Source organism: Batrachochytrium dendrobatidis (genome assembly GCF_000203795.2).
Source record: "Batrachochytrium dendrobatidis JAM81 unplaced genomic scaffold BATDEscaffold_2, whole genome shotgun sequence".
NCBI lineage: Eukaryota > Fungi > Chytridiomycota > Chytridiomycetes > Rhizophydiales > Batrachochytrium > Batrachochytrium dendrobatidis.
The window spans coordinates 1,640,052-1,663,021 of NW_006281100.1; the positions used below are offsets into that span (position 1 = coordinate 1,640,052).

The 22,970-nt window shown below is 38.0% G+C and overlaps 11 protein-coding genes across 11 annotated transcripts; 4 read left to right on the top strand and 7 right to left on the bottom strand.

Annotated features, from left to right (window-relative positions):
- Positions 1-354: 354 nt before the first annotated feature.
- Positions 355-4,254, bottom strand: BATDEDRAFT_86382 (uncharacterized protein; the record flags this gene model as incomplete). Its single annotated transcript, XM_006677023.1, has 11 exons — positions 355-987; positions 1,261-1,401; positions 1,477-1,595; positions 1,657-1,879; positions 1,955-2,206; positions 2,301-2,385; positions 2,477-2,920; positions 2,996-3,213; positions 3,686-3,773; positions 3,854-4,044; positions 4,237-4,254. 11 exons carry the CDS (start codon positions 4,252-4,254, stop codon positions 355-357), a joined length of 2,412 nt encoding a protein of 803 aa, XP_006677086.1.
- A 1,075-nt stretch (positions 4,255-5,329) lies between these two features.
- BATDEDRAFT_86381 (uncharacterized protein) lies at positions 5,330-5,900 on the bottom strand (the record flags this gene model as incomplete). The annotated part of the gene is made up of 3 exons (XM_006677024.1): positions 5,330-5,445; positions 5,652-5,736; positions 5,841-5,900. The coding sequence occupies 3 exons, from the start codon at positions 5,898-5,900 to the stop codon at positions 5,330-5,332; spliced, it is 261 nt and encodes an 86-aa protein (XP_006677087.1).
- A 743-nt stretch (positions 5,901-6,643) lies between these two features.
- On the top strand, positions 6,644-7,113 carry BATDEDRAFT_9318 (uncharacterized protein; the record flags this gene model as incomplete). The annotated part of the gene is made up of 2 exons (XM_006676430.1): positions 6,644-6,901; positions 6,976-7,113. Coding segments are annotated over 2 exons (396 nt in total), but the record flags the coding sequence as incomplete, so codon positions are not given.
- Positions 7,114-7,861: 748 nt separating this feature from the next.
- BATDEDRAFT_7176 (import motor complex subunit PAM16) lies at positions 7,862-8,441 on the top strand (the record flags this gene model as incomplete). The annotated part of the gene is made up of 3 exons (XM_006676425.1): positions 7,862-7,943; positions 8,068-8,207; positions 8,298-8,441. Coding segments are annotated over 3 exons (366 nt in total), but the record flags the coding sequence as incomplete, so codon positions are not given.
- A 305-nt stretch (positions 8,442-8,746) lies between these two features.
- Positions 8,747-10,184, bottom strand: BATDEDRAFT_9454 (uncharacterized protein; the record flags this gene model as incomplete). The annotated part of the gene is made up of 6 exons (XM_006676449.1): positions 8,747-8,871; positions 8,980-9,224; positions 9,288-9,408; positions 9,508-9,573; positions 9,689-9,714; positions 9,949-10,184. The coding sequence occupies 6 exons, from the start codon at positions 10,182-10,184 to the stop codon at positions 8,747-8,749; spliced, it is 819 nt and encodes a 272-aa protein (XP_006676512.1).
- Positions 10,185-11,322: 1,138 nt separating this feature from the next.
- BATDEDRAFT_9633 (uncharacterized protein) lies at positions 11,323-12,466 on the bottom strand (the record flags this gene model as incomplete). The annotated part of the gene is made up of 2 exons (XM_006676471.1): positions 11,323-11,495; positions 12,268-12,466. 2 exons carry the CDS (start codon positions 12,464-12,466, stop codon positions 11,323-11,325), a joined length of 372 nt encoding a protein of 123 aa, XP_006676534.1.
- Positions 12,467-12,587: 121 nt separating this feature from the next.
- BATDEDRAFT_36669 (uncharacterized protein) lies at positions 12,588-15,336 on the top strand. Its single transcript, XM_006676802.1, has 11 exons — positions 12,588-12,633; positions 12,934-13,037; positions 13,140-13,303; positions 13,403-13,592; positions 13,654-13,823; positions 13,918-14,061; positions 14,146-14,205; positions 14,314-14,447; positions 14,527-14,714; positions 14,787-14,991; positions 15,078-15,336. Exons 1-11 carry the CDS (start codon positions 12,596-12,598, stop codon positions 15,235-15,237), a joined length of 1,557 nt encoding a protein of 518 aa, XP_006676865.1. The 5' UTR covers positions 12,588-12,595; the 3' UTR covers positions 15,238-15,336.
- On the bottom strand, positions 15,307-17,148 carry BATDEDRAFT_34510 (SAM complex subunit SAM50). Its single transcript, XM_006676769.1, has 7 exons — positions 16,799-17,148; positions 16,459-16,725; positions 16,302-16,387; positions 15,999-16,197; positions 15,776-15,917; positions 15,569-15,700; positions 15,307-15,497 (listed from the first exon to the last, which is right to left on the bottom strand). The coding sequence occupies exons 1-7, from the start codon at positions 17,135-17,137 to the stop codon at positions 15,313-15,315; spliced, it is 1,350 nt and encodes a 449-aa protein (XP_006676832.1). The 5' UTR covers positions 17,138-17,148; the 3' UTR covers positions 15,307-15,312.
- A 648-nt stretch (positions 17,149-17,796) lies between these two features.
- BATDEDRAFT_9693 (mRNA-binding ribosome synthesis protein NOC2) lies at positions 17,797-20,266 on the top strand (the record flags this gene model as incomplete). The annotated part of the gene is made up of 7 exons (XM_006676478.1): positions 17,797-18,081; positions 18,151-18,353; positions 18,427-18,733; positions 18,813-19,165; positions 19,246-19,573; positions 19,645-19,713; positions 19,796-20,266. 7 exons carry the CDS (start codon positions 17,797-17,799, stop codon positions 20,264-20,266), a joined length of 2,016 nt encoding a protein of 671 aa, XP_006676541.1.
- Positions 20,267-20,733: 467 nt separating this feature from the next.
- On the bottom strand, positions 20,734-21,492 carry BATDEDRAFT_86379 (uncharacterized protein; the record flags this gene model as incomplete). Its single annotated transcript, XM_006677025.1, has 2 exons — positions 20,734-20,928; positions 21,451-21,492. 2 exons carry the CDS (start codon positions 21,490-21,492, stop codon positions 20,734-20,736), a joined length of 237 nt encoding a protein of 78 aa, XP_006677088.1.
- A 13-nt stretch (positions 21,493-21,505) lies between these two features.
- Positions 21,506-22,945, bottom strand: BATDEDRAFT_29579 (phosphomannomutase SEC53; the record flags this gene model as incomplete). The annotated part of the gene is made up of 9 exons (XM_006676675.1): positions 21,506-21,613; positions 21,690-21,761; positions 21,829-21,878; positions 21,945-22,020; positions 22,113-22,149; positions 22,236-22,390; positions 22,494-22,570; positions 22,679-22,790; positions 22,865-22,945. The coding sequence occupies 9 exons, from the start codon at positions 22,943-22,945 to the stop codon at positions 21,506-21,508; spliced, it is 768 nt and encodes a 255-aa protein (XP_006676738.1).
- Positions 22,946-22,970: the final 25 nt, after the last annotated feature.

Genomic DNA, 22,970 nt, shown 5'->3' on the forward strand with positions numbered 1-22,970 from the left:
TTCGCAATTGTGGTGTTCGGAACTTGTTTTTTGGGTTTGGGTTGAAGCTAAACCTGGCATAATTCCCGCCAGTGCAGTACCTGAAAACCCAGACTCGGTAGAAGTAGAAGCATGATCTAAACATAAACAACCGTTTAAACTCTATTTGGTTACAACATCAACATGTGTCGTTCATACCTTGAAACGTGGGATGTTCAGGTTGTTCAAAAATTCTAATTTCAATCGTTTCACCAGGACCAATACCAATCTCTCTCATGGTCATTTCATCCTGCACCAATTCCTTATCCCGATAAAATAATTGTTGATACATGGGAGGTGTATGAAAATGATTCATCAACTATTACGCAAGACAAGTTAGGAAATGTCAGTAAAGGGTGTCAATGAAGTCAATTGGGGTATATGAAAACTTGCCTTGAATTTAAGTTCGTGTGCTGTCATGGTAGGCGTGATACAAGCGACTACAGATCGCTCTGAGCGAATACGTTTACTGACTCGTCGCTTTTTAGTAGGTAAGTTGGGCTTGGGTTCTGGACTTTTGCTCAACGGTCTTTTTGAGTCGAGTAAAAGTACATCTGATTTGGAAATAGTGGCATCGCTACTATTCTTTCCGTCTTCTGATTCCAACCCTTTATGGTCCACTTGAAAATCAGTGTCGATTGGTGTTGCAAATTTTACAATATGGATATCGGTCTTGTCAAATGATAAAATACGCTGCTTTCTACATTCCCAACATGTAGGTGGATCAACTTCAAAATGAACATTTTTTGAAGGAATATCAGCATCATCAACTACCAATCGAACGTGTATCGCTTTCTTGTCTGCTAAAATATAGATCTCTTGAATCACTTTCCATTCGTCTGTTGAAACAAACGACAAAACAGTTTCCTTTGTGTTATCCGTCTCCAAATCAAAAAGTAAATTGCCATGAGCTTGGCAAAGTACACTGTTTATATCCAAAGATGTTGGTGGAAGAGAATGATTGCGGGACTTGACAAAACTTCTCCACATAGTTAAAAACGCTACCAACAATAGTTAACTACCTCGGAAATAGCACATTTTTCGATAGCAAGTCTATTGGTAAAAATAAATGTACCATAAAACTTACATGTTGGAACCAGAAAATAATCATGATTGATTTCAAGTTGTAGTTTTTTTTTATCAAGCAGTCTTTTTAGCGTATTCTAAGATTCATTCGCGAGTTTTTGTTTAATAAAGTGACGTGTTTTAAGAAATCCAAAAGTCGTATCACAACAAACTAACCGCTTCAAAATTGGCTCGAATCCGCAAAGGACGATGCTCTAAAGAGTCCTGCTCATGATTTTCTATACACAGCACACATTCGGTATCATTTCCCAAACAACACTTCATGTCGGGAAAAATATGCTGTAAAATTTCATGGGACTAGTTATCGCGAACCAAGCAAGAATGAATTAAAAACATTCCACAACAGTTTTGAAGCAAGTGTAAGCGTGATACCTTTGAGGAAATCAATGTCCGACGAGACGAGTGGATCGAAAGTGCACCATGGGCACACCATACATCTTTTTTATAATTGCCTATATTTGGTGCTACAAAAGTAATTCCTTTTTTCCAATCTACATACATTCTTTGTTAGACAGTCCAAGCGTAATGGTGTTTGACAAAAGCGTGGATTACCATTAAGCCACGATTTTGAGATAAAGTATCCTGGTTGAACTGGGTCATGTGTTTTTGAGTTTCGAATAGATAGTGCATCAAACACCATTTTAACATTTTTCTGATGTTCTGCGTTTGAAATAATGCGCTGCTTGACATTTTGGTAACAATCTATGCATATATCGTCAGAATAAAGCATTGGATCTACTGATATACCTAGTTGCTTTAAGAGTTCATATCCAGTCTAATAATACATTAGTTTTCATTATTGTATTGGGAATACAAATAGCAAATACAGTTTATAGCAACAAATGATTACCTGGCTGATTTTTTTCGTCATCCATAGTTTGACTGGATGTAGTTTACTGTGTGCGCATAGAAGATCGTGATTGGATATACTCCATAAATTATCTGATTGTTCTGCAATGTCAGTATCCAATGGCGCAATTTCATCTTCAGAATTCTTTTTGTCATCCAAAACATATAGTGATTTTCGCAGATTGGCTATCCAAGCTGCACGCTTTTTGAGCAATTCCGCAAGATTCTTGGTCATAATATACACAAATGGAGTCTAAACATTGTACAGGTTAGTATCATAAATGGATGTTTATCAATAGGTTTAGTTGAACTTGAAAACGTTTCTTAAAGTGATTTAAACTTTCAACCTTTTCGTCCATTGTGTGCCATGTAGAAAATATTTGTTTCCACGCAACGTTCTCCGCTTCAAGTATGTTGACTGTCATTTCCTTACTAAATTCCAGAATAAATAGTTGATATTTACCCAGTCAATTCAAATCCATTCTCCATCTTGATACATGCATCAGGTAGCTTTAAAACGTACTTGGTGATTTGGGTTTCAAATTGATGATGAAAGTCTCGGTTATCAAGATCAATTTCCGCCTTCATATCCTTTGGAATGATCATGTGCGCGTCCTTTTTAGAGTCTACAGCTGTCTCTTCAGGAAAAACTAGATTTCCATCTACAAGGCGTTTAGATGATAGTACGTAGGTTAGCTGATACGCGGATGAGGATGAAAAAGTCAAAGTAGCCTGTTGCGCTTGTTTTGTAACAGCTGTGGATTTCTCTGTAATGTTTGAGTTTTTCAAAGACTGTTTTTTTAAACTGATGTTTACAAAAACTTTGCTTTTAGCTGCTGTTTTTTCAAGTTTGCCATTTGCAGTTTTAGTCGATTTTGATGAGATGCCTTTAGAACCGTCAAGCTCGAATGAAGGGAAAGGCATGATGGACACAGTTTCGTCGTCCAAGTTCAACCATTTGTCATATCTACCAATTTAAAGCAAGTTTAACATGTCAAAATCAAACCTAGCATAAATAAAAAGATTAAATAGCAATATTTACTTTTGGGAATATAACCTCTGTACATAGTGTCCTGAATTAGCGCTGAAACCTTTATGCAATAAAACCGATTTAAGCTCGTATATTGCAGAGTCTTGAGCAGCAGTGACAAGAAACGAGGACATATCAATCCATTCTGGAAATTCAATTTTTTCATGGATTTTTTCCTTGAGTAACGTCTTGGGATCAAACCTAAATCTGGTGATTTGAAAATTCAAAATCTAGTACATGTTTGTAATCAACATTTATGAGATTAGAAGCAATATTTAACCAGACTCATTTCAATTGGATCAAATAAAAGTAACCTTTGGGAGGCTATGCAGCTGGATATGTCTGCTGGCGTCCTGTTTTGAGTTGCAAGTGCTGCACATGTACTGATTATCACCTTGAAGCAGCTCAGAGAATAGATAGTCATTAACGCAGTCAAGCAATGTCAAGCAACTCTTTGATGCAAGTTAGCATAAAATCTGACCAAATATTTCAAACAAAATATCAAAATGCGCTAATTATATAATTATTTAATGTACCGTAATGTCCAGGGCAAGCTCATGAAAACTACCTTGCCTGGAAGACTTTGATTGGCAGTTTTTGCAGCAAGTAACATAACTGTGCTCGCCCTTCATCTAAAGTGCGTGATTTAAAAAATAAGCCATTCAAGTTTAATATCGAAATAGTTTGGATCAATGATCGTACCAAGTCATTGAGATGCATAATCGAATCAGAGCCTGTGTATAAGCTCGCTATTTCCAAATCCACCACGGAAACAAATAGTTTTTCAAATCTGCACAAAAATGAAATCAACCACGGTTAGTTGTGTATTTGCTTTCAAATAGACTAGGGTGATACTGTAAATTGGCCTACTCAAGTGCATCTTGTTGAAGTGAAGGGTCTATTTTCATAATATTGATCAGCCTCTCTGGCGAAACACAAGGTTTTTCTGATAATTCCAATTGAGCAAGTACAAGTCCGAGTTCATACAAAACAGAATTTTTGTGAGCATGAAAGGCGTGTTTCATGATTGTGGAGTTTATATCTGGAGTGTAAAACCATGCCTGGAATAAAAATAATTGAGCTGTTTGTATAGAGATGATCTTGCACAGAAATTTCAGCAGCACTTTACCTGCAATAGAGAGTTTAAATAGCAAGTAGCTCCATGATTCTTGTTTAACAATCCGAATAAGTATCAAAATGGATTCAAGACGGACACCCGAGTAAAACTTGAATTATACAGCGTATCGAGTTACCTTGAGTCCAGCAGGCATCTTGTTCAAATCTCTTGGATGAAACATACTGTTGCTGTACGCATCTGTAGTTGAAACTAACAGCCTGAAAGCATTAGAGATATGCTGCAGTTTTGTATTATAACTTAAAGCAGGCTCAACAAATATCCAGACAACCCACATTGCTCTAGTAGTATGTTTTGTCCAAGATAGTTTATACAATTGGGATTATCTCTGCATTTAGAAACTATGCATTTTGAACTGCTGGATCCAGAGGGTTGAGTTGCAGCACTTGCATGCTGTTTATTTAAACAGTGCGGTCTGCCAGATTTGGAAGAGAGCAGTGCGACAGTCTATTAATAAGTTGTAAATGGTCTGAATTAGTGCATTCCGATCATGAATGGCTGAAACTGTAAAAGCTTAAGTGAATGCCATCAAAGTCTTTACTTGAAAATCCTGTTTCCATAAACCAATGTCCTGTTTCCTTGGCATATCAAGCTCATAACTTGGTTGTTGCATTTCAATGGATGGTTTTTGAATCACCAACTTTTCGAATAGATTGCTGTCGTGCTCACGTAAAATGTGCTTTTTTGAGTTGATCTCGCACTGTTTTAAATAAAATACTTTGTATTGATTGTATTGGAATAAACAATTGTTACATGTTCGTTGTTATTGAAACTCTATTCTAATATTAAATACGTTTTAGTTGAACATATCTCGAGAATGCAACTGTTGTTTTCAGAATAATTATCACAACAAATATTATTAAACCTTGTCAACCAGTTCAAATGACACCCATCATTCCATGAGGATTGGTTGTTATGTATTCTGACTCTAGAGTTCCATTTTACGCGAATACGACTGTAAAAGGGTAAAACAACTCAATTGACTGATTATCACGTATGCAGTCAATCAGGCATAAATGCAATGAGTCGAGTATTTGTCAAGTTCAAGACTCGTTGGTTTTTATCATACGATTGTCCTTGTAAATCTAATATTTAAAATATAGCGCATGCTTGCATTCTATTTGGAAATGCTCTATTTCATTTCATGACATTGATCGCTTTAGAATATCAAGGAAATAAAACTAGGATTCAAATTCAATGATATAGTGCGCTTATTGTTTGGGAGTAGATGCAGGTAGAAGTGTAGACGCCGCAAGACTCTGAGAACATTGAGAATAAGCCATTCCAGCTCCAAATCCAGTAGCCAATCCAATGGGCCATCCTCGACCTATTCATTCACATTATCATGATACAAAATGAGAGTTAGTTTCAAGCGCATCATTGAATACTACACTTGTTGAAATCGTCGATGATTTAAATAGATCTAGATATATATCCAACCACACGCCATACACCATTGTTGCAATGGCAAATGGGCTGCACACATCAGTGCAACAATCACATCTTTACAATAAAAAGCATCGCAGTACTTACGTCTGAAAAGCAGAAATGAAAGACTCACGCCTACAGTAAGGCCTAGACCACTCTTGATGACAAAGTTGGACAGACATTTATCCCACTAGTGATCAGTGTAACGAATTGACATTAAATGACATTGATTAGTGCATTGTTGGATATAGAAACAGATTTGATTTAGTTTGAATCATAATTGACCCAATCTACCTTGCGAGCGAGCAGCTCTTCACTAGGAATAGTCTTTGATTCAGCAGTCTGGCTTTCCATAGTTGTTGAAATGGTTCAAGCCAAACGCAAACAGATTTTATTGCCCAAATACATTTCATTTTGACCAAAATAATGCATTTTTGGCCAAATATGTCATGAGCACAAATCTTGATTTTGTGGCAAATTCAAACTCGAGGCAAACTGAATCAAAAACATGTCGTCAGCAGAAAGGAGTTTCCGTGAGTCGCTGCAGCTTTTCAATGCTGGCTCAGGAGGATCGGCTGCTCCTGGCTCGGGTAGAAAGAACGACACTTCTGTTTTAAATATGGACCGGACTGGACACAATGCGTCAAATGATAGCATTGCAATGGGCAGTTTCTCTAGTTTCTTTTCAGGCTCGTCCAATTACCCTCAAGGAGGTTCCGTAGACCCAGAGGCGCAGGAAGGACTGTTGAGATCGTTTCAGACTCGTGCACAGGGTAATCAATACGTATTTGTACAATCCCATCAACTGTCTTTATGGCTAGCTCTGACACTAGCTTCATCATCACTGTAACTGATCTCAACTTTATACTTAGGTGCCTTGTCCTCGGTAGGATTCGGTCCTCGCCATCCAGATACAGAGTTTTGTGGTTTAACTACTTTCCAGGTTAGAGGCTTGTTTATTGAGCATCAACTACATTCAGACTGTATTGCAACTATAAAATACTGATAGTCATGTACCTGTTTAAACTTTCCACAACTGATTCGCCAACGTGACATTGATTCATCAATATAATGCAACCCATTGAATGTATGATTAGCGCTATGTTGGATTTGCATTTTGCATGGCTACGGCCATATTGTGCTTTATGATTTCTCTCTTCACTTTACCCATGGTCCTTATCTCTCCAGGAAAATTTGCTCTCACATACACAATGGGCAGCTTGCTCTTTCTCTTTTCGTTTTCATTTCTTAATGGTTTGGTTGCACATCTCAAACATGTTTTCAGCTTGGAGAGATTACCTTTTACTGCATCATATATGGTTTCAATGGCAATGACGTTGTTTTTCTCAGTAGTGGTAAGATGATTGAATGGTTTTATTATAGGCTACGCCATGATTGCTGATACTAGTTTTTATAATTTAAACTCTAGCGGCCGAGTTATTTGCTGGTTATTTTCTTTTGTATAGTCCAAGTTGTTTGCCTTGCATGGTATGTTGGATCGTATCTTCCTGGAGGAGTACAGTCATTACGGTGGATGACCCGCAATACAATTGGATTGCCAATCTAATAGATTCATTAGCCCATATTCATCACTGTTTATCAAAATCATCGTGTTTTACCATATTTATTGCAGCCTAATCTGATATCCAATACAGATCAAATAGTTTGAGTCTTTACAGCCATATTCACGTAGAATGGATCATTAAGGATGCAATGCATAGTAAATAGTCAGTGTCATGAACTGGTTGACACTATAGTGACATTTATGGTGGTGATTGGCATGCAGAATTACACTACTGAATGTACAATCATTAATTTTTTGGACTGGATTGCAAACGTATCCGAGTTTTTAGGATACAATAGAGTTTCTTTAATGACATGATCGTGTTGAATATTCCTCAATTGTGCGTTCATTCAACGTTTTTAATAAACAGGCGTTGATTGCAAGATAAACAAGTATTTCATTTCATGTGAATACGACTGTAAATGATGGCGATTCGAGTGCATTGAATCTGCTTAATCTGACCAGCAAAAATCAGTCGCTGTAGAGTCACATGATTATGGCTTAAACTGCAGTTTATAAAAATTTCCAAATGAGCAATTTCATTCATTATAACAGACTGATCGAATTCACAAACATGGTCAATGTATGTTTGAACTATAAAAGCCAGTTCTTATTTCATTTAGTTTCTATAGCATCAAGCCTGTCATGTCCCTATCAAACTGGACTGTCTTGATGCTGCATTGCTGTATAATCAATTGTGTTTCTATACTGATTATATTTTTATAAATGGTTGGTTCTACTATAGCCTGCAAGAATTATTACACAAGTGGCCGTTGTTGGAACTCAAATTCTTGGACGAGCATTTCTTGAAGCATACAGAGCCGCAGCACAAAGTAATTTTAGTTTCTATTATTCTGGATTGTAGTGACATGTTATTTGATTCAATTACTAGGAATTAGTGATGTTGTTGAATTGAAACTAACCATGAATTCAACGGATTGCATTGGTTTATATCAGATTCTGCAAAAAATATTGCAGGAGGAGCTGCTACGGCGGCATCAGGTGATGCATTGACTCGGCAAACAGGAATGACTCTCGATGAAGCCATGCTGATCTTGAATGTAAACAAGCAATCATCCATGAAAGAAATCACACAGGTGAGATATATGTCATGAACAGCATACTGGGTTTAAACCTGGTTTTTTATGAGTTTGTTACAGTTGAACTCAATAGGTGCTTATGTTTAGAAATATGAACATTTGTTCAAGGCAAATGATCCAAAACATGGAGGTACATTCTTTTTGCATTCCAAAGTATTCCGTGCCAAGGAGCGATTGGATTTAGAGTTAAAACGTGCTGCACAGGAATTGGAGAAAGCTAATACTGCATCGAAACAATAAACATTTACACAGTATATCCTATTTTTGGTCAAGACATGGCACACTGAGTAGTTTTAAATCCTAGTGTACGTCTCGAAGCATAGAATACCAACGCATTTTAAAGTTTTTGAGCTAAACTCGTTGGTTCAAGAGTCGACACGCAGAATGGAGCATTTTCAAACGACTAGCTATTTTATTTAGTTATGTAGACCTGCATGTGTCCATCATAAAATGGACATGATGCATTTATTTCTTTTGGTGGATTATGAACCTGCAAGTTTAATCCTATAGCGGCCATATTGAGGAAATGATGGAGATCATTCGAAATATAGGGCAAAGATGGCTTTGCTGATGTTGAATGTGAAGAGTGATATTACAAACAAAAGCATCGTTAATCCAATCGGGTAAAGAAACACAATGGTGTTTTTAAGAAATGGAAGTGCTAAAAGATTAAATTGAAATTGTATGGAAAAAACAAATGAGTGCCAGTTTTGCTATTCATCCTAACCCTGACATGTATCGTGATAACGAATCTAGCATAACAACATACCATTGTAGCCTAAAAAGGTAATATACCAATAGTAGTTGAGAGCCACAAAGTAGATTGTATTGGAAAATAGCCGACAGATGAGCCCATCCGCCAATACAATACGTAAAAAAAAGAACTGCACCACATATGTTATTAAGAAAAAGGGCACGAATGCATTGCAATGTACATCAAAAGAGTACATCCATTCGACCGATTGTTCGACTGCGTGAACTTGCTGTTGCAGCATGAATTGATTTGTAAAGAACCTAGAATTGAAACAACAATTGGATCACTCCATTCAAGACTACCGAAATGCAACAAAAACTCACCATGCAGTTGTAGCAATCATTAATCCTGTACCTAGAAACTCGATCAATAGTGTGTATGCTATAAGATGAAGAGTTCCAAGAACCGATTCCGAATATGCTATTCCATAGACAATTGCAGCGACTAAAATGGGTTTAAAAACACCGTTGGTTGACGTGCCAATACAAGGACATTATATTCAGAGTATTGCAAAGCAAGCCATAAAAAATGGTAATAGCATACCACACATGCAGAGTGCGATTAATATGTGAAATGCAGGATCATCCCGAGCCCAGTGATTTTTGGTTTCTAAAAAGTCACAAGTCAGCAACTCAATATCATACACTAGTCAATCTAGTCAAGATTTCCAGCCATGTAATTCAACATTGGATCTACTCATGCACCAGTATGCGAGTTAACCTACGTTTGTTATAATATACGTTGCGGTATCTAGAAAGTTCAAAAGTAGAGTTAGCTGCCACTGCAACCAGGGATAAATGCATGGTTGAACAAGAGTATTGAGTAGATTTTTGTATTATAAAAGGACAATGAATGGCATATACAGAAGCCATGATAGTATACTGATCACAGTTGTATTTTGACAGTTCAACGATCCAGAACAAGATAGATCCAGAAAGCGTTGATAACACAAAACATTCAAATGCAAAAGTCATTATGGCTCACACTCGACGAGGAGAGATGACCAGATAAGCCATCTGCCATAGTGCAAGCTCAAAGTCCATCTGAGGCAAGGAAGTCATTCGTCGAAAGTAAGTGCCAAACGTAGAGCCATGTCCTGAGCGAGAACGACGAATCCTACCTCGAGTAGAACCAGAAGTGACGGAACTATCTCTGTCAGTCTCTAAAGGACTCTGGTATGCATTATTACTAGTTCCAGATAAGCGACTAAAGGGCAACATTTTATAGATTGTGACTCCAAAGTTGCTGATTCCAATTAAAGCGATTCGTTGCTGTCAACGAGGTAAAGCGGCTTTCTAGCAAAAGTTTCAAGTCCGGCTGCTACTCGATGTTATAATTGTTTTACTCTTGGATCAAGTCTTAGTTTTATACAACAATCGTATCAATTGCTGTTCAAGCGTATCTTACAATCGCCTGTTTAATCTCATGAACATCTCTTTAAAAAGTTGGTAGATGACAGGCAAAACTATTGCATTACTGTTCATTCCATCAAAATCAGATAACTGGCAGTACAAACCCTAATCCTGCAGTCATTACCACAACTGCTTTCTACGCAATCGATTGATGGCTTTGATTTTGGCCTGTATGCTGAGATGATCGAACCGACTTTGTTCCAAATCTCTCAACATTTGAGCTCTCTGTGGAGGACAATGAGTGACTTTCAATACAAATCCAGGATACGTATTGAATTTCCTGGCAAGCTGTTGAACAGTCCACGTATCAGGATCAGACTCTCGTAGTTGTTGCATCTGCAATATCTGTTCTTTGGAGGGTGTCGCTTGCTGTGGGTAGTTTCGCAGTCTGGGTGGAAGACTGGCTTCTATTTCTGCTGGAATTTGATCATGGTATGCACTAGTCACTTTATTATTGACCAGCTTCTGGCTGGAAGTACTGCTGGAAGCATCGCTAGAAACACTGCTGGAAACACTGCTAGTGGATGGTTTTAAAAAAATCAAACAACTGCCATCATCCATAATAATACGGCGAGTGTCCTTGGGAGTGTTGTATGTGTAGAAGCTACGAGTACAAGGAAGCATTCGAGTGAAGCAGGATCGAGTTGCTAGAGTGTTCATGCTCGAGTGGTGATCGCTGTCGCTAGCAATCGATGTTGTAAAAAAGGAAAACTGTTTTTCATTTGGTCATTGCAATACCATCAAAATATTCAAAGTTCAAGTGAATTTCATTCACCACTCAATATTATATTACGGCTGGTCAGATAAAGCATTCAAGCCATGCATCAGCCATATATAAATCTTTAAAGTTTTGCACTGGGTGCCAGATCCTTGAAAACACCATCCAACTCTGTCGAGTTATGTTCCAAAATATAAACGTTAGTTTTTGCGAGATTTTACTCAGTCTTTAATTGTACTTACTGGTGGCAAGCATGACTGCTCCCTTGACTTTGATCTTGCCAGACATGAATGCCTTTTGACCATTGAGTTTGCCTTGAGCAAGTGCCACAAAGTCTTCGTCCTTGACAGAAATAGTAATGTCTGGCTTGGCACCTGCTTCCTTGGTCACTTCACCCTTTTCTTTTAGATCCAAAAGCCAAATCTGAGTCACACCCTCAGCATTCTAAACTCATTGTATTCAAATATTGAGTAGGACTCTTTTCAATCGCTCGAATTCATTTCGATCAAGATACAATGAGATTTAGCTTACCTTGATGTCAAACTGGAAAATAGCCTTTGTTTTTTTCAAGAATGCATCTTTTTCAGTTGATGACAACGACGACATACGAGACCCAATCATGGAAAAGATGGCATCGGAACCAAATCCTGATGTAGAAGAACTAGTAGGAGGTTTGGGTTTAGGTGCGCTCTTGGCCAGTTTCAGAACTCCATCTGTTATATCCCACACATGTACAATTAGTGTTGATTCTTTTTCACTTGAATATAAAATTTGTAACATGGAATACTACTGGATACATAATCCTTACCAAGACGGGTTGCCAACATCATCTTGTACGAGTTTAAAATCATCGTGTTAGAGAAATGATTGGTTCAATATAATGCATGATATCTACAGATTCAAATGACAGCATGAATACATACATTTCCCTTGACTTTGAGTTTCCCAGACATGAATGCCTTTTGACCATTAAGTTTCCCCGAAGCCAAGTCGACAAAAGTGTCATCGCTTGATGTTTTACATGATTTCCAAGAAACCACGTATTAGTTGTGAACAGGTTGAATATTAGATCAAAAGAAAGAGCGAGATCCATGACAACCCTGTAATGGGGATTAGATCCATCACAATACACATACCTCAGATTAATGGTAATATCAGGTTTTGCATTGGAACCAAGAGTCAGTCCAGCTTGATTCTTCAAGTCCAGTGTCCATGCTTGTTGAGCACCAGCAGCATTCTTGACTAGAAACTCAAAGACAGCACCAGTCTGCTTAACCATTGCTTGCTTCTCAGTAGCAGAAAGACCATCAATTCCAACTTTTAACTGAGAAAAGGCAAGACTAGACTTGAATCCATCCACACTGACTGACATGCTTTCAACTCGATTGGTTTTAGATGAGAACAGTCTGGATTCGAAATTGAACTTTTGGCCAAAACATTGAAAGCATAAATTTATGGGCAATTTGCACTCTGCTCAACTCTCGACAATTTATCTTGAATTATGAATCCACAAAACCAAAAGTATGACCGACAGCTACGGTATGTCCTTGCATGTGTCTTGGTCTGCTTGAATCTACATTTATTCTACATGGAAATATAAATACACTGGCTTTATTCGACTGTTGATTTCATGCCTTTTCAATACTGCCGATTCAAACACATCTACTATTTCATACAATCTTACGATTGATGACAATCAATTTGTCTTGATATTTTCAGCCGGCATACTCTTTGTTTTCACTCGAATTTCTTGCTTGTCTTGATCTTGGATAGCATGTATTCTTTCATTCAATCAAATTCTGTAATGATCTGGCAATAAATTAACTGTTTGATGTGTAGACTCTGGCAAGCTCATGGACAGAAATGCCTTGAAATGTCTCATATTTGTTTGCTGAATGGCTCTGTTGTTGGTGCAGAAGCTCTTAAAAATTTAATTCTTCCAAGTAGGTATTTGTAGTGGCAGTCAGAGTGTGCATTAAATTATACCCATGAGCACCGAGCTTAGTTTGAGTTTCTAACGCATTTACAATCACTCTGATGTCTAGGTATTGGCTCCTTTACTGTTGTTGATGATCAGATTGTGACTGGAGCACATGCTGGCAGTAACTTTTTTTTAGATCAAGAGTCTATTGGAAAGTACCGCAGCGAGGCTTTGGTTCGCTTACTTGGAGAATTAAACCAAGATGTCGTTGGAAAATCAATCATTAAAGCAAGTGAATGTGTTTGGCAATTTTGGAATTTCAAGCATCAATATTCCCAGATTCTAATTCAAGTGTTTAAACTATTGACTTGTTATGTATACATGCAGGATCCTTTAGAAATTATTTCTAGCTCTCCAGAATTTTTCGGAAATTTTACAATGGTTGTGGCAACTGAGCTTTCCGAAACTGGCATACACAAATTGGCTAAAATATGCTGGAGTTTAAATGTGCCCTTGATCGTGGCCAGGTCATACGGCTTTTTCGGATATTGCAGATTTGTAAAGCCTGAACATACAGGTACACACTAATTGATATACGTTTGGGGATTGATATTGACAGCTTTTACTTTTTAATTTAGTTATTGAGAGTCATGCTGCAGCTGGATCTGACTATCGGCTTGATAGTCCATTTCCTACTTTAGTGGACTATGTAAATGGCATTGATATTGCATCAATGGATAGTATGAGTGTTAGTCATATTCCTTGTGTCGTTCTAGTTTTAAAGGCACTACTAAAATGGAGATCAATGGTAAGTTTTTGATCATTTAAAGGTCAAGCAAATTGTTTGTCGATATCTATATATGTATCAATGTACCACTGGTTTAACGCATGTTTGTTTATAGAATGACGGAGCGCTTCCAAAAACATCTGCAGAAAAAGCTCAGTTTCGTCAGGACATATCTGCATTCAAGCATCCTAATGCAATTGATGATGAAAATATCACAGAGGCTCTTGCAATTGCTTACAAAGCATTTTCAACAACCACGGTTTGTTCAAGAATAGCTTACGCATTTGCTTTTGTGGCGAAACATTAACATTATATTTCTTGGGCCGACTTTTATTTCCAACAGATCCCATCTGACATTACTGCTATTCTTGACGATCCAGCTGCCACCAATCTTTCTAAAAACGTACATTGTGTTTTGTATCCATCTACACTATTTGAAAGACGGTGGATGTACAAGGTTTTAACAGATTTTTACAATATAAATCCTGCCGGATTTCAAACATTTTTGTAGTCGTCTGATTTTTGGATACTGGTCGCTGCTCTTAAACGGTTTATCAATGCTGAAGGAAATGGCCAATTGCCTGTGTCTGGTGTTGTTCCTGACATGAAAGCAGATACGGAGTCGTTTGTAAAACTACAGCAAATGTAAGTTGATTGGTATCTATAAATACTACATAATGCTTTATATAATTATCATATGTTTTACAATTCATTGTATCATTAGCTATCGCAGCAAGGCTCGTGAGGATCAAGCTCAATTACGAGTTCATCTTGATGCTATCTTGACTATGCTTGGGCGTGTCCCTGAAAGTATTTGTAACGATCAAGTTGAATTGTTTTGCAAAAATGCATCGTCGCTGCACGTAATGCGATACCGTTCCATTGAACAGGAATATACAGACAAATATTCAGGTATTGTCTAAAATGGTTTGAATGATTGAATTTTGGTACAATTGAGTTGATGATTTTAAACTGAGGATTCAGAGGGATTTCCAGACAATGAAAACATGGCATACTACTGGCTTTTGCGTGCTGTAGATCATTTTCAAGAGCTTTATGGAGACTATCCAGGTGCTCAAAAGGAAACTATTGATGCAGATGTCATGGTACTGGAGACTATTGCACGAGATTTTTGCAAAGAATACCAGATAGACGACTCGATTATTTCACCCGATCATGTTCATGAAGTGTAAGTGTTTTGCCGGTGCACACACTGCAATCTAATTCAAATGTCTACCATACTCAAACCATCTGTTTTTTATTCTGCACGGATAGAGTGCGTGCAGGTGCCTGTGAGCTCCACAATATTGCGTCGATTGTTGGCGGTATAGTTGCTCAAGAAGCCATCAAGTTACTGACAAGTCAATATATTCCAGTAAACAACACTGTCATTTTCAATGGCATTCAATCCACGATCCTGACATTCAAATGCTAAATGGGGTTGCACTACAAGGTCTACATCATGGCTCGGGTTTACAGCTTATTCCAAGGTGTTCAAGATTTTAAATGTTCACATAAAATTCATTCCAATACCAAATTGTAGTCCAGGCTTGTGGCTATCTGTAGCACACATGGTGATGGGAATACTGTAATTGAGTTCCAGACGGAAAATAGTAAACCGTGCAGCCAAACCAATTCCTGCACACACGCTAGGAGTGCCAAACAATGCCTGAGCATTCTCTGAAGGGCTTTTGTCTAGTCGAAATATAACATATAAAAAGTGAGTACAAGAACATGAATGCCAAAGCAGATATTTCAAGCCTTACCCGATTTAAGAGGCGTTAGAGATCCACCATTGACAAAGAAATGAGCTTTAATGGGTTTGAAGGGCAACAGTGGAAGCGGAGCAAGAAGACTGAGACCAGATGCCCAGTACAGATCGCCTCCAAGCACATCGTCTGATATGATCATACAGTTAGATGCCATGCATTTCAAAATAAGAAAGCATGTATTGAGTCTTCAAATGAACTCACTATCATCTTTTGGACCAATGCCAGCCTGTTTGAATCCGCGAACGGAAAGTGGACCTCCAAGAAAGAAGCGATCGTTTACACGATTGCGAGTAGCACCACCCCAAGGAGCAATCAAACCACCACGAAGACTGGCAGTAATGCTCTACCAAAACCATGTAGTGAATACCTGCTCACTCAAAAGATTGAATCTATACACCTGTTTTGTAAAAAGAGATAAACTTACGAATCCATAAGGCATAGCAAATGTAGTTTGTCCATCTGCTTCTGCTTTGAAATGCTGAACATCTCCTCCAAGACCGGCAACTTCTTGTAGAGTTTTAAGATACACACCTCTAAAAGGTAGTACCGGATCATCCCGAGAATCAAACGAAAGCGTGTGTGACAAAGCAGACTTGAACGAGTTGCCTGCATCATTGCGAATACTAAAAACACGATACATGACCGTGTTCAATTTAGATTCTTGGATATCCAAGATGAATAAAGCAGCAAGCAATCTATTTAAAACTCAAACTATAGTGTATACTACCTAAGCGATGCTTTTGGAGAGAATCGATGGTTTTCACGCCAAACAGCATCGTAAGTGATTTCTTGTTTGGCCAATCCAAGCCAATTCTACAACACATGGAATTGAAATGATTTAAATTCGAATAGTTTCAATCCAATCAAATATTAGAGTTGAGTACCTTGATTTTGAATGATAGTCCAGTCAGATCTTCATGATGTGACATGGTGAGCATATGGTTTCTAGTGTGTTTAAATCCCGAAACCTCCAAGATCTTGCTAGGATTAGCATCGATTGGAGTAGTAAAAACAGCTTGATACGAAGAAGCGCCAGCCATATCACCACTGTCTTTGTGGTAAATGGGACCGCTTGTATCGATGGCGTAGGAAGTATTGGCTGAGAGGGTTTCAGCACCACCAAATACATTACGAAGATTAAGCGACAGATTCTAGAATGAAAAACAAGACATGAATATTTGAAATTGTCCAGTTATTGAATCCAATGAATGCACTGTTGCATACCATACTTCCATCGTTTGCACCAAAGTCAGCACCAGTACGAGCAAACAAGCGTTGAGATTCTTCTACTTGAAATACTACATCGACAGCATCTGAAGATCCAGGAGGAGAATCAAAAAGAATACGAACATTCTTGAATACATCCAATCTACGCAAATGATCCCCAACATTACGAGAGCCCACAATCAAATCTGTCAAGTTCTCAGCATGCAAGAGTGGTGAAGTGACTCTTTCCAACAACGAGTGATTTGTATGCACAGCGCCTTGTACCTTGACTGACTTGACTTGAAACTTGCGATGTTGCGAGTCAATAATCAACTGAGAAACGTCCTGTTTGGTCATAGATTCGATCCTGAATAATAATAAGTTGAAGATTGAGTCTTGGTTTGACTGGATTCAACACCACGTGAGGCTCGTCGTTATTTGACATTTTTTTATTTTTTTGTTATTTCAACATTTGCCAACTATTCGCTCATTCACTGCAGAAATATGGGAAAACCAAAAAAATCAACAAAAAAGTTTCTTAAATTAAGACTTAAAGATGAACTGACTCGTAGGAAGCAGCACAAGGAAGCTACAAAACATCTGCGTAAAAATAATGCAGTCTCGGATCCTAAAAACCAAGAATCTGTACAACGTAGGTGTATTTTATTGCAGTGTTGGGATTCTATGATGTTGAAAATTTAATTTTATTATCGTTTTAGAATCCTATAATGTGTTGTGGTTTGTGCAGATACTAACTGATTTCAACCGATTTGTTTGAACATATCAGACAATGAAGACGACCAAGACAATGAATCAAATGCCAGTTCAGATGCTGGTTTTGGTCCATCTTATCCTGGACAAAATGAGGATTCAACCCTGATTGATCCATTTCAAGAGGTATTGTTTTTTGATTGATTTTTAAATTCAAGATGGTATTTACTAATCATGTCTTGATATTTTAGGAATCCGATGAGGAGGATGAGGATGCCAGTGAATCCGATGAGGATATTGAAAACATGCAAGACGAGGATTTTGATAGTATTGAAGATGCCAATGAAGCTGATGATGACGAATTAGATGAAGATGCCCTGTCACACGTTCAGCAGATGGAGTTGCTCAAAGTCAAAGATCCTAAATTTTATCAATATTTGCAAGAAAATGATCAGCAGCTGCTGAATTTTGCCGATTTAGATGACGATCAGGAAGAACCTCGAGTAGAAAAGGCCGAATCCGATTCAGAAGACTCCACTATTACTGTTACACCTGCTATGGTTAAAGAATGGAAATCCAAGCTTTCCAAAGTACGTTGTTGCATTGGATTGATGATGTGAATTGGAACTGTCACTAACTTTTGTCAACTTTGTGCTCAGCAAAAATCCACAAAGTGCATTCATAAAGTTTTACTTGCATTTCGAGCAGCAGTTGTCATTGACAATGAAACTGAAACCAATTCCAACTTTACATACCGTATTGAAGGAGAAAAAATGTTCAACACGGTGGTTCTCATTGCCCTCAAGTACTCTCCTATCGTGTTTGACCATGCCTTGTTTGGATCAAAGAATGATAAACCAAGGTACAATTGCTTACAGACTGATGACTTTTATTTTTTAAATTCGTGTATTGCTTACACAATCCAATGCATACAGAAAAGGACTTCCATCTGGTGCCAAAAAGTGGAAACTCATCCATAGACTTGTCAAGTCTTTTCTCATTGCCACCTTGAAACTCATGGAGCAGATGACAGACATGAGCATGCTGTCGTTTATACTAAAGCAGTGTGAGAGCGCAGTCTCTTATTTCGCCTGTTTTCCAAAACAATGCAAAGATTTTACTAAACGCATTGTAAACTATCTTGCATTTGCTGAGCAAGAGCAAGTCCGAATTATGGGATTCCTATGTTTGCGTCGTCTTGCAATCGCCGCTCCTAACCCGAATCTGCAGACTATAACTAAAGTATGTGTTGTGTTAAATGACATGTCGTTTGTACATTGACTGGTTTGAATGAAACAGTTGACATTAACTTTATTTTTAGCAAGTTTATTCCGCTTTTCTCGAGGTTGCTCGCTCGACCAATGTGCACACGTGGACTCATGTTGACTTTATGAGCAACTGTATAGTAGAACTTTGTGGAATCCATCTCTTTACAACGTATCAGCTTGCATTTGTTTACATCCGACAAATGGCAATCAAACTGAGATCGGTAATCATTACCAAAACAAAAGATTCGTATAGAACAGTCTATAATTGGCAGTTTTTGCAGAGTATTCGCATGTGGAGTCGAGTGCTGAGCACATACTGTGATCGAGCACTTGGAAAAACCAAAGAATCTGAGATTCTTCAGCCGCTAATTTATCCTCTGGTGCAAGTAGCCATAGGTGTAATCAAGTACGAGATTTATTTTATATGTTGACTGCTTTTTCATGGCTTGAATGGCAAACTGATTTTATTATTTCTTTACATCTCAGAGTCAAACCATCATCCCGATACTTTCCATTCCGAATGCATATCATCAAGGCACTTATTGAGTTGATGGAAAAGACGGGAACCTTTATCCCAGTTGCGGCATATCTATTTGACATACTGCACAGTGCAGAAGTTTCTGGAAAATCCAAGCCCTCCACTCTCAAATCGCTAGACCTGCTATTGACTATTCAGGCACCTAATTCGTACCTTGGAACAAAAACGTACCAGCGCGGTTTGATTAGCGAGACTGTGCACATCCTGTTTGACTATTACTCCAACTTTTCTCTGTCCATCTCATTCCCAGAGATAGTTATTCCAGCAATCATTGAGGTATAAGAGATTGACGTGTTGACTGTATTGAGTACGACACTAATGGTTTCTATCAACACTTTAAACTTTAGCTTAAACACATGACTAAAAACAGCAAAGATGTGAATCTAAACAAAACGCTGGGCCAGTTGACAGAAAAGGTATATACAGAGGAATGTGTTGTTAACATGCAGAGAAACGATTCTAATACCAACTATGTCTTGATACTGTTGTGCATAATAGCTTGAGCAAAACAGTGCATTCATTCAGGAAAAGCGAGTAGGACTTGATTTTGGACCCAAAGATATGCAGCGAACTGAAGAGTTTCTTGGAGATCTTGAAAAAGATAGCACACCGCTTGGAAAATTCAATGCTGCACGACACAAAATGCGCATTAGACAAAAGCCTGAAGACAAGTATGTGCCCAGCAACGAGGACGATGAAGAAGATCAAGAAGAAGAAATTCTTGGCAGCGAGAGTGAAAACTCCAACGAGGATGAAGCAGAAGAGCCAATTCACGATACTTCAAAACCCAATGGTGCTGGAACAAAACGCAAGCATGGTGAATCCAAACCATCCATGGCCAAACCTACTGAATCTGGCAAAAAGATCAAGACTGCAAAGCAGGCTAAACCTACCAAGAAAGCGAATGATTATGAAATTGATGGAGATGAAGATGTTGTGGACGATTTTGTTCTAAGTGACGATGAATAAATTCACGATTAGCATCTCCTGTTTAAACTATATGTAACGACATCATGATTGATCAACTGCTGAGATTTAAAATGCATTCAGTTAAATAACACCGATCAATAAGATGATTTTAATCGACTGTTTTCATTTGAAACCACAACACTAGGGAGAGTCAAAGTAGACTAAAGGTAGAAAGGGATGGCTTGTCAACTTGAACAAGTCTAAACTTCGAGGTTCTGACAAGACAATCGTCTACATTCCACGCAGGTATTTTCCAACTACACATGAAAGTCGGATTAGAATTCCAATCACAAGTTTGAAGGTGGATCTAATATCAACTTGACATCCAACATACCAATATGGAGAATAAAGACCGATGCGATAAAAGTAAGACTTCCAACCAGTACAACGACAGGATCACTGAATACATCAAACAATACAAGAGTTTAGTAAAAGAATGTCAGTCTTAGTTTACTTCAAGTACATGGTTATGAAGCCATGAAGGATACGTGCTGTACACCATACACTTTTACACCGGGAGAGTCATCCATGTAGATGCGCATCATGGAACCAGGCTGAGTTGCAGGCCTGTTTGAAGCACTCGAAGATGAGGCTTTTTGGGCAGCAAGTCTACGACGAATGCCAGCTGCTGTTCTTGATGCTGCAACATTGGGTGAATCGGCCTGTAAGTCATGAAATAAAAACTAACATCAGTATCAAGTCTATAACAACGACAATAAAATATTCCTGCTCTATATCACTCTTGCCATGTCAATGCATTAAGCTACTACCATGCTCTACCCACGACTGCTTACCATTTTTGTTGTTGGTAAGACTTGCACTTGGTTTGGATTCAACTGTTTCTATGTCACGGGACTATCCAACAGTTCAATTTGTCAACAACTATTCAATAACTATTCAACAATAAAACATGAAAATGTTTATATTTCAATCTAATAAGATTACACAGTTGTTGTTTTAGATTGTCATACAAACTCTATATAGGAAACACCAAGGATCGTGTCAGAACAAGATCAAACAAGATCTTGCATTGAATCAAGAGAATCAATCAATTAGATTATCGTCGTGGTAAAAAGACACGAGCAATGGGATGATTCTGTTATTCAAATCATCAATTTACTGATATTTACAAGAGCAACACACAAGTGTGATTGAATGAGATTTATGCAAGTACTTTCAAACACATGATACACGATGGTTGTTGACAACTCTTCATTCATTTCCATTGTCATACTATCACTAGCTTTTAAAAAAAAGTTCCTTGAGAATCCTCTCAGTGTCTGCAGGCGACTTGACACTATGTCCCTTGACGCTCGGGTGTGTGTAGATTTCAAAATCATTTCCTCCCTAAGCAATTCATACAACAGTATTAGATTGACAAGGTAATTCTGATCATCAAAGCAATTTGAATAATAAATATTACCTTGTCTGTCTTGTCACCAAAAAAGTGAATCTCCTTGAAATGGTCATTAGCAACATGCTTGAGACAGTAGGTCTAGTAATTGAAGGCGTGTTAGTATCACCATTAACTCATAAAAGTGATACAGTTATATTAAACCAACACTTGCCTTGTCCCAACCATTGGGAACAACGTCAAATGAAATTTGACCACCTGTAACACGATCGCCATGCTTGTAGTTAGCAGATATGTTACACTCTGCAATCAAAATTTACATACCAATAGTATACGACAGATTGTAATCAGCAAACTCGGCTTTGAGTGCCTCAATAAACTTGGTTCTCACATTGGTTGTCTTGTAAGTATAAAAAATTGCATAGACAATGTAATTAGCTTCACACACAGGTCGTTTAGAGTTAAAGTGGCAAAACAGAATATAACACTTACCTTGTCAAGAGCCTCAAACTCGCTTCTTTCTGGATGGCTAGCATTACCATCAAATTAAAAATGTAAACTCGCAATTTAGGACATCACACGCCAAGTGCATAATCAATGCAGTAATAAAAATACCTGCAGTTACGACCGATTGGCGATACATTGATCATGCCAGTTCGAAACTCGATAAAAGTGCCTCGCTTTTTAGGAAGATCCAGATCAGCGATATATCGAAGAATAAAGTTGGCCAGTCGTTTGTATTTTTCCTCTCCAAGATACGAAAGGAAGCTCTAATTCCATACGATATAATGAGTTGTCAGCAATGGTAGTAACAGACACTGTAAATCTACACGAGGACATTGTACGATCAGAATCGTAGATATTGGTACTTACTTCAGAGGGAAGACGCTCTCCCTTGCGGAATGCGGTCAAACCATTTTCAGAAAATGCATAGTCAAACAGGTCGACAGCTAAGAATTGGAATCCACAAAATGAAATAATAATGTAAAGGCCAGGGGTGAACAACAGACTCAAACCAACATGAATTCTAAACAGTCAGCCAATGCATTGTAAACTACCATTTTCACCCAACTGTTCCTGTTGCTTGACTAGATCAGATCCACCAACAAACCCAATGACAACCTTTTTACGAAGCTGTTGGAGTAACTCCTTGAGCTCAGGAGAAATAACCTAATTCGGACAAAGCAAGTTAAAGATGGAACATGACTGCTGATATACTGAATCACAACAGACAGTAGGATTACTTTTCTAGCAGGAGTCAGAGTTCCATCCACATCAAAGAGAACCAAAGTGGTTGGAGTTTCTTTTTCAGTCCAGCAGTTCATTTGTAGTGTTTAGATGAGCAACCAA

Bases quoted from the DNA above. Each gene is read 5' to 3' on its own strand.
- BATDEDRAFT_34510 (XM_006676769.1), bottom strand. From the start codon at position 17,137: ATGACCAAACAGGACGTTTCTCAGTTGATTATTGACTCGCAACATCGC. The intron at 15,918-15,998 runs GTAAGTTTATCT...TGGTTTTGGTAG, and splicing joins TTGCTATGCCTTATGGATTC to AGCATTACTGCCAGTCTTCG. The intron at 15,701-15,775 runs GTGAGTTCATTT...TGATCATATCAG, and splicing joins CATTGGTCCAAAAGATGATA to ACGATGTGCTTGGAGGCGAT.
- BATDEDRAFT_36669 (XM_006676802.1), top strand. From the start codon at position 12,596: ATGAATCCACAAAACCAAAAGTATGACCGACAGCTACG. The intron at 13,038-13,139 runs GTAGGTATTTGT...TCTGATGTCTAG, and splicing joins TAAAAATTTAATTCTTCCAA to GTATTGGCTCCTTTACTGTT. The intron at 14,062-14,145 runs GTTTGTTCAAGA...TATTTCCAACAG, and splicing joins AAGCATTTTCAACAACCACG to ATCCCATCTGACATTACTGC.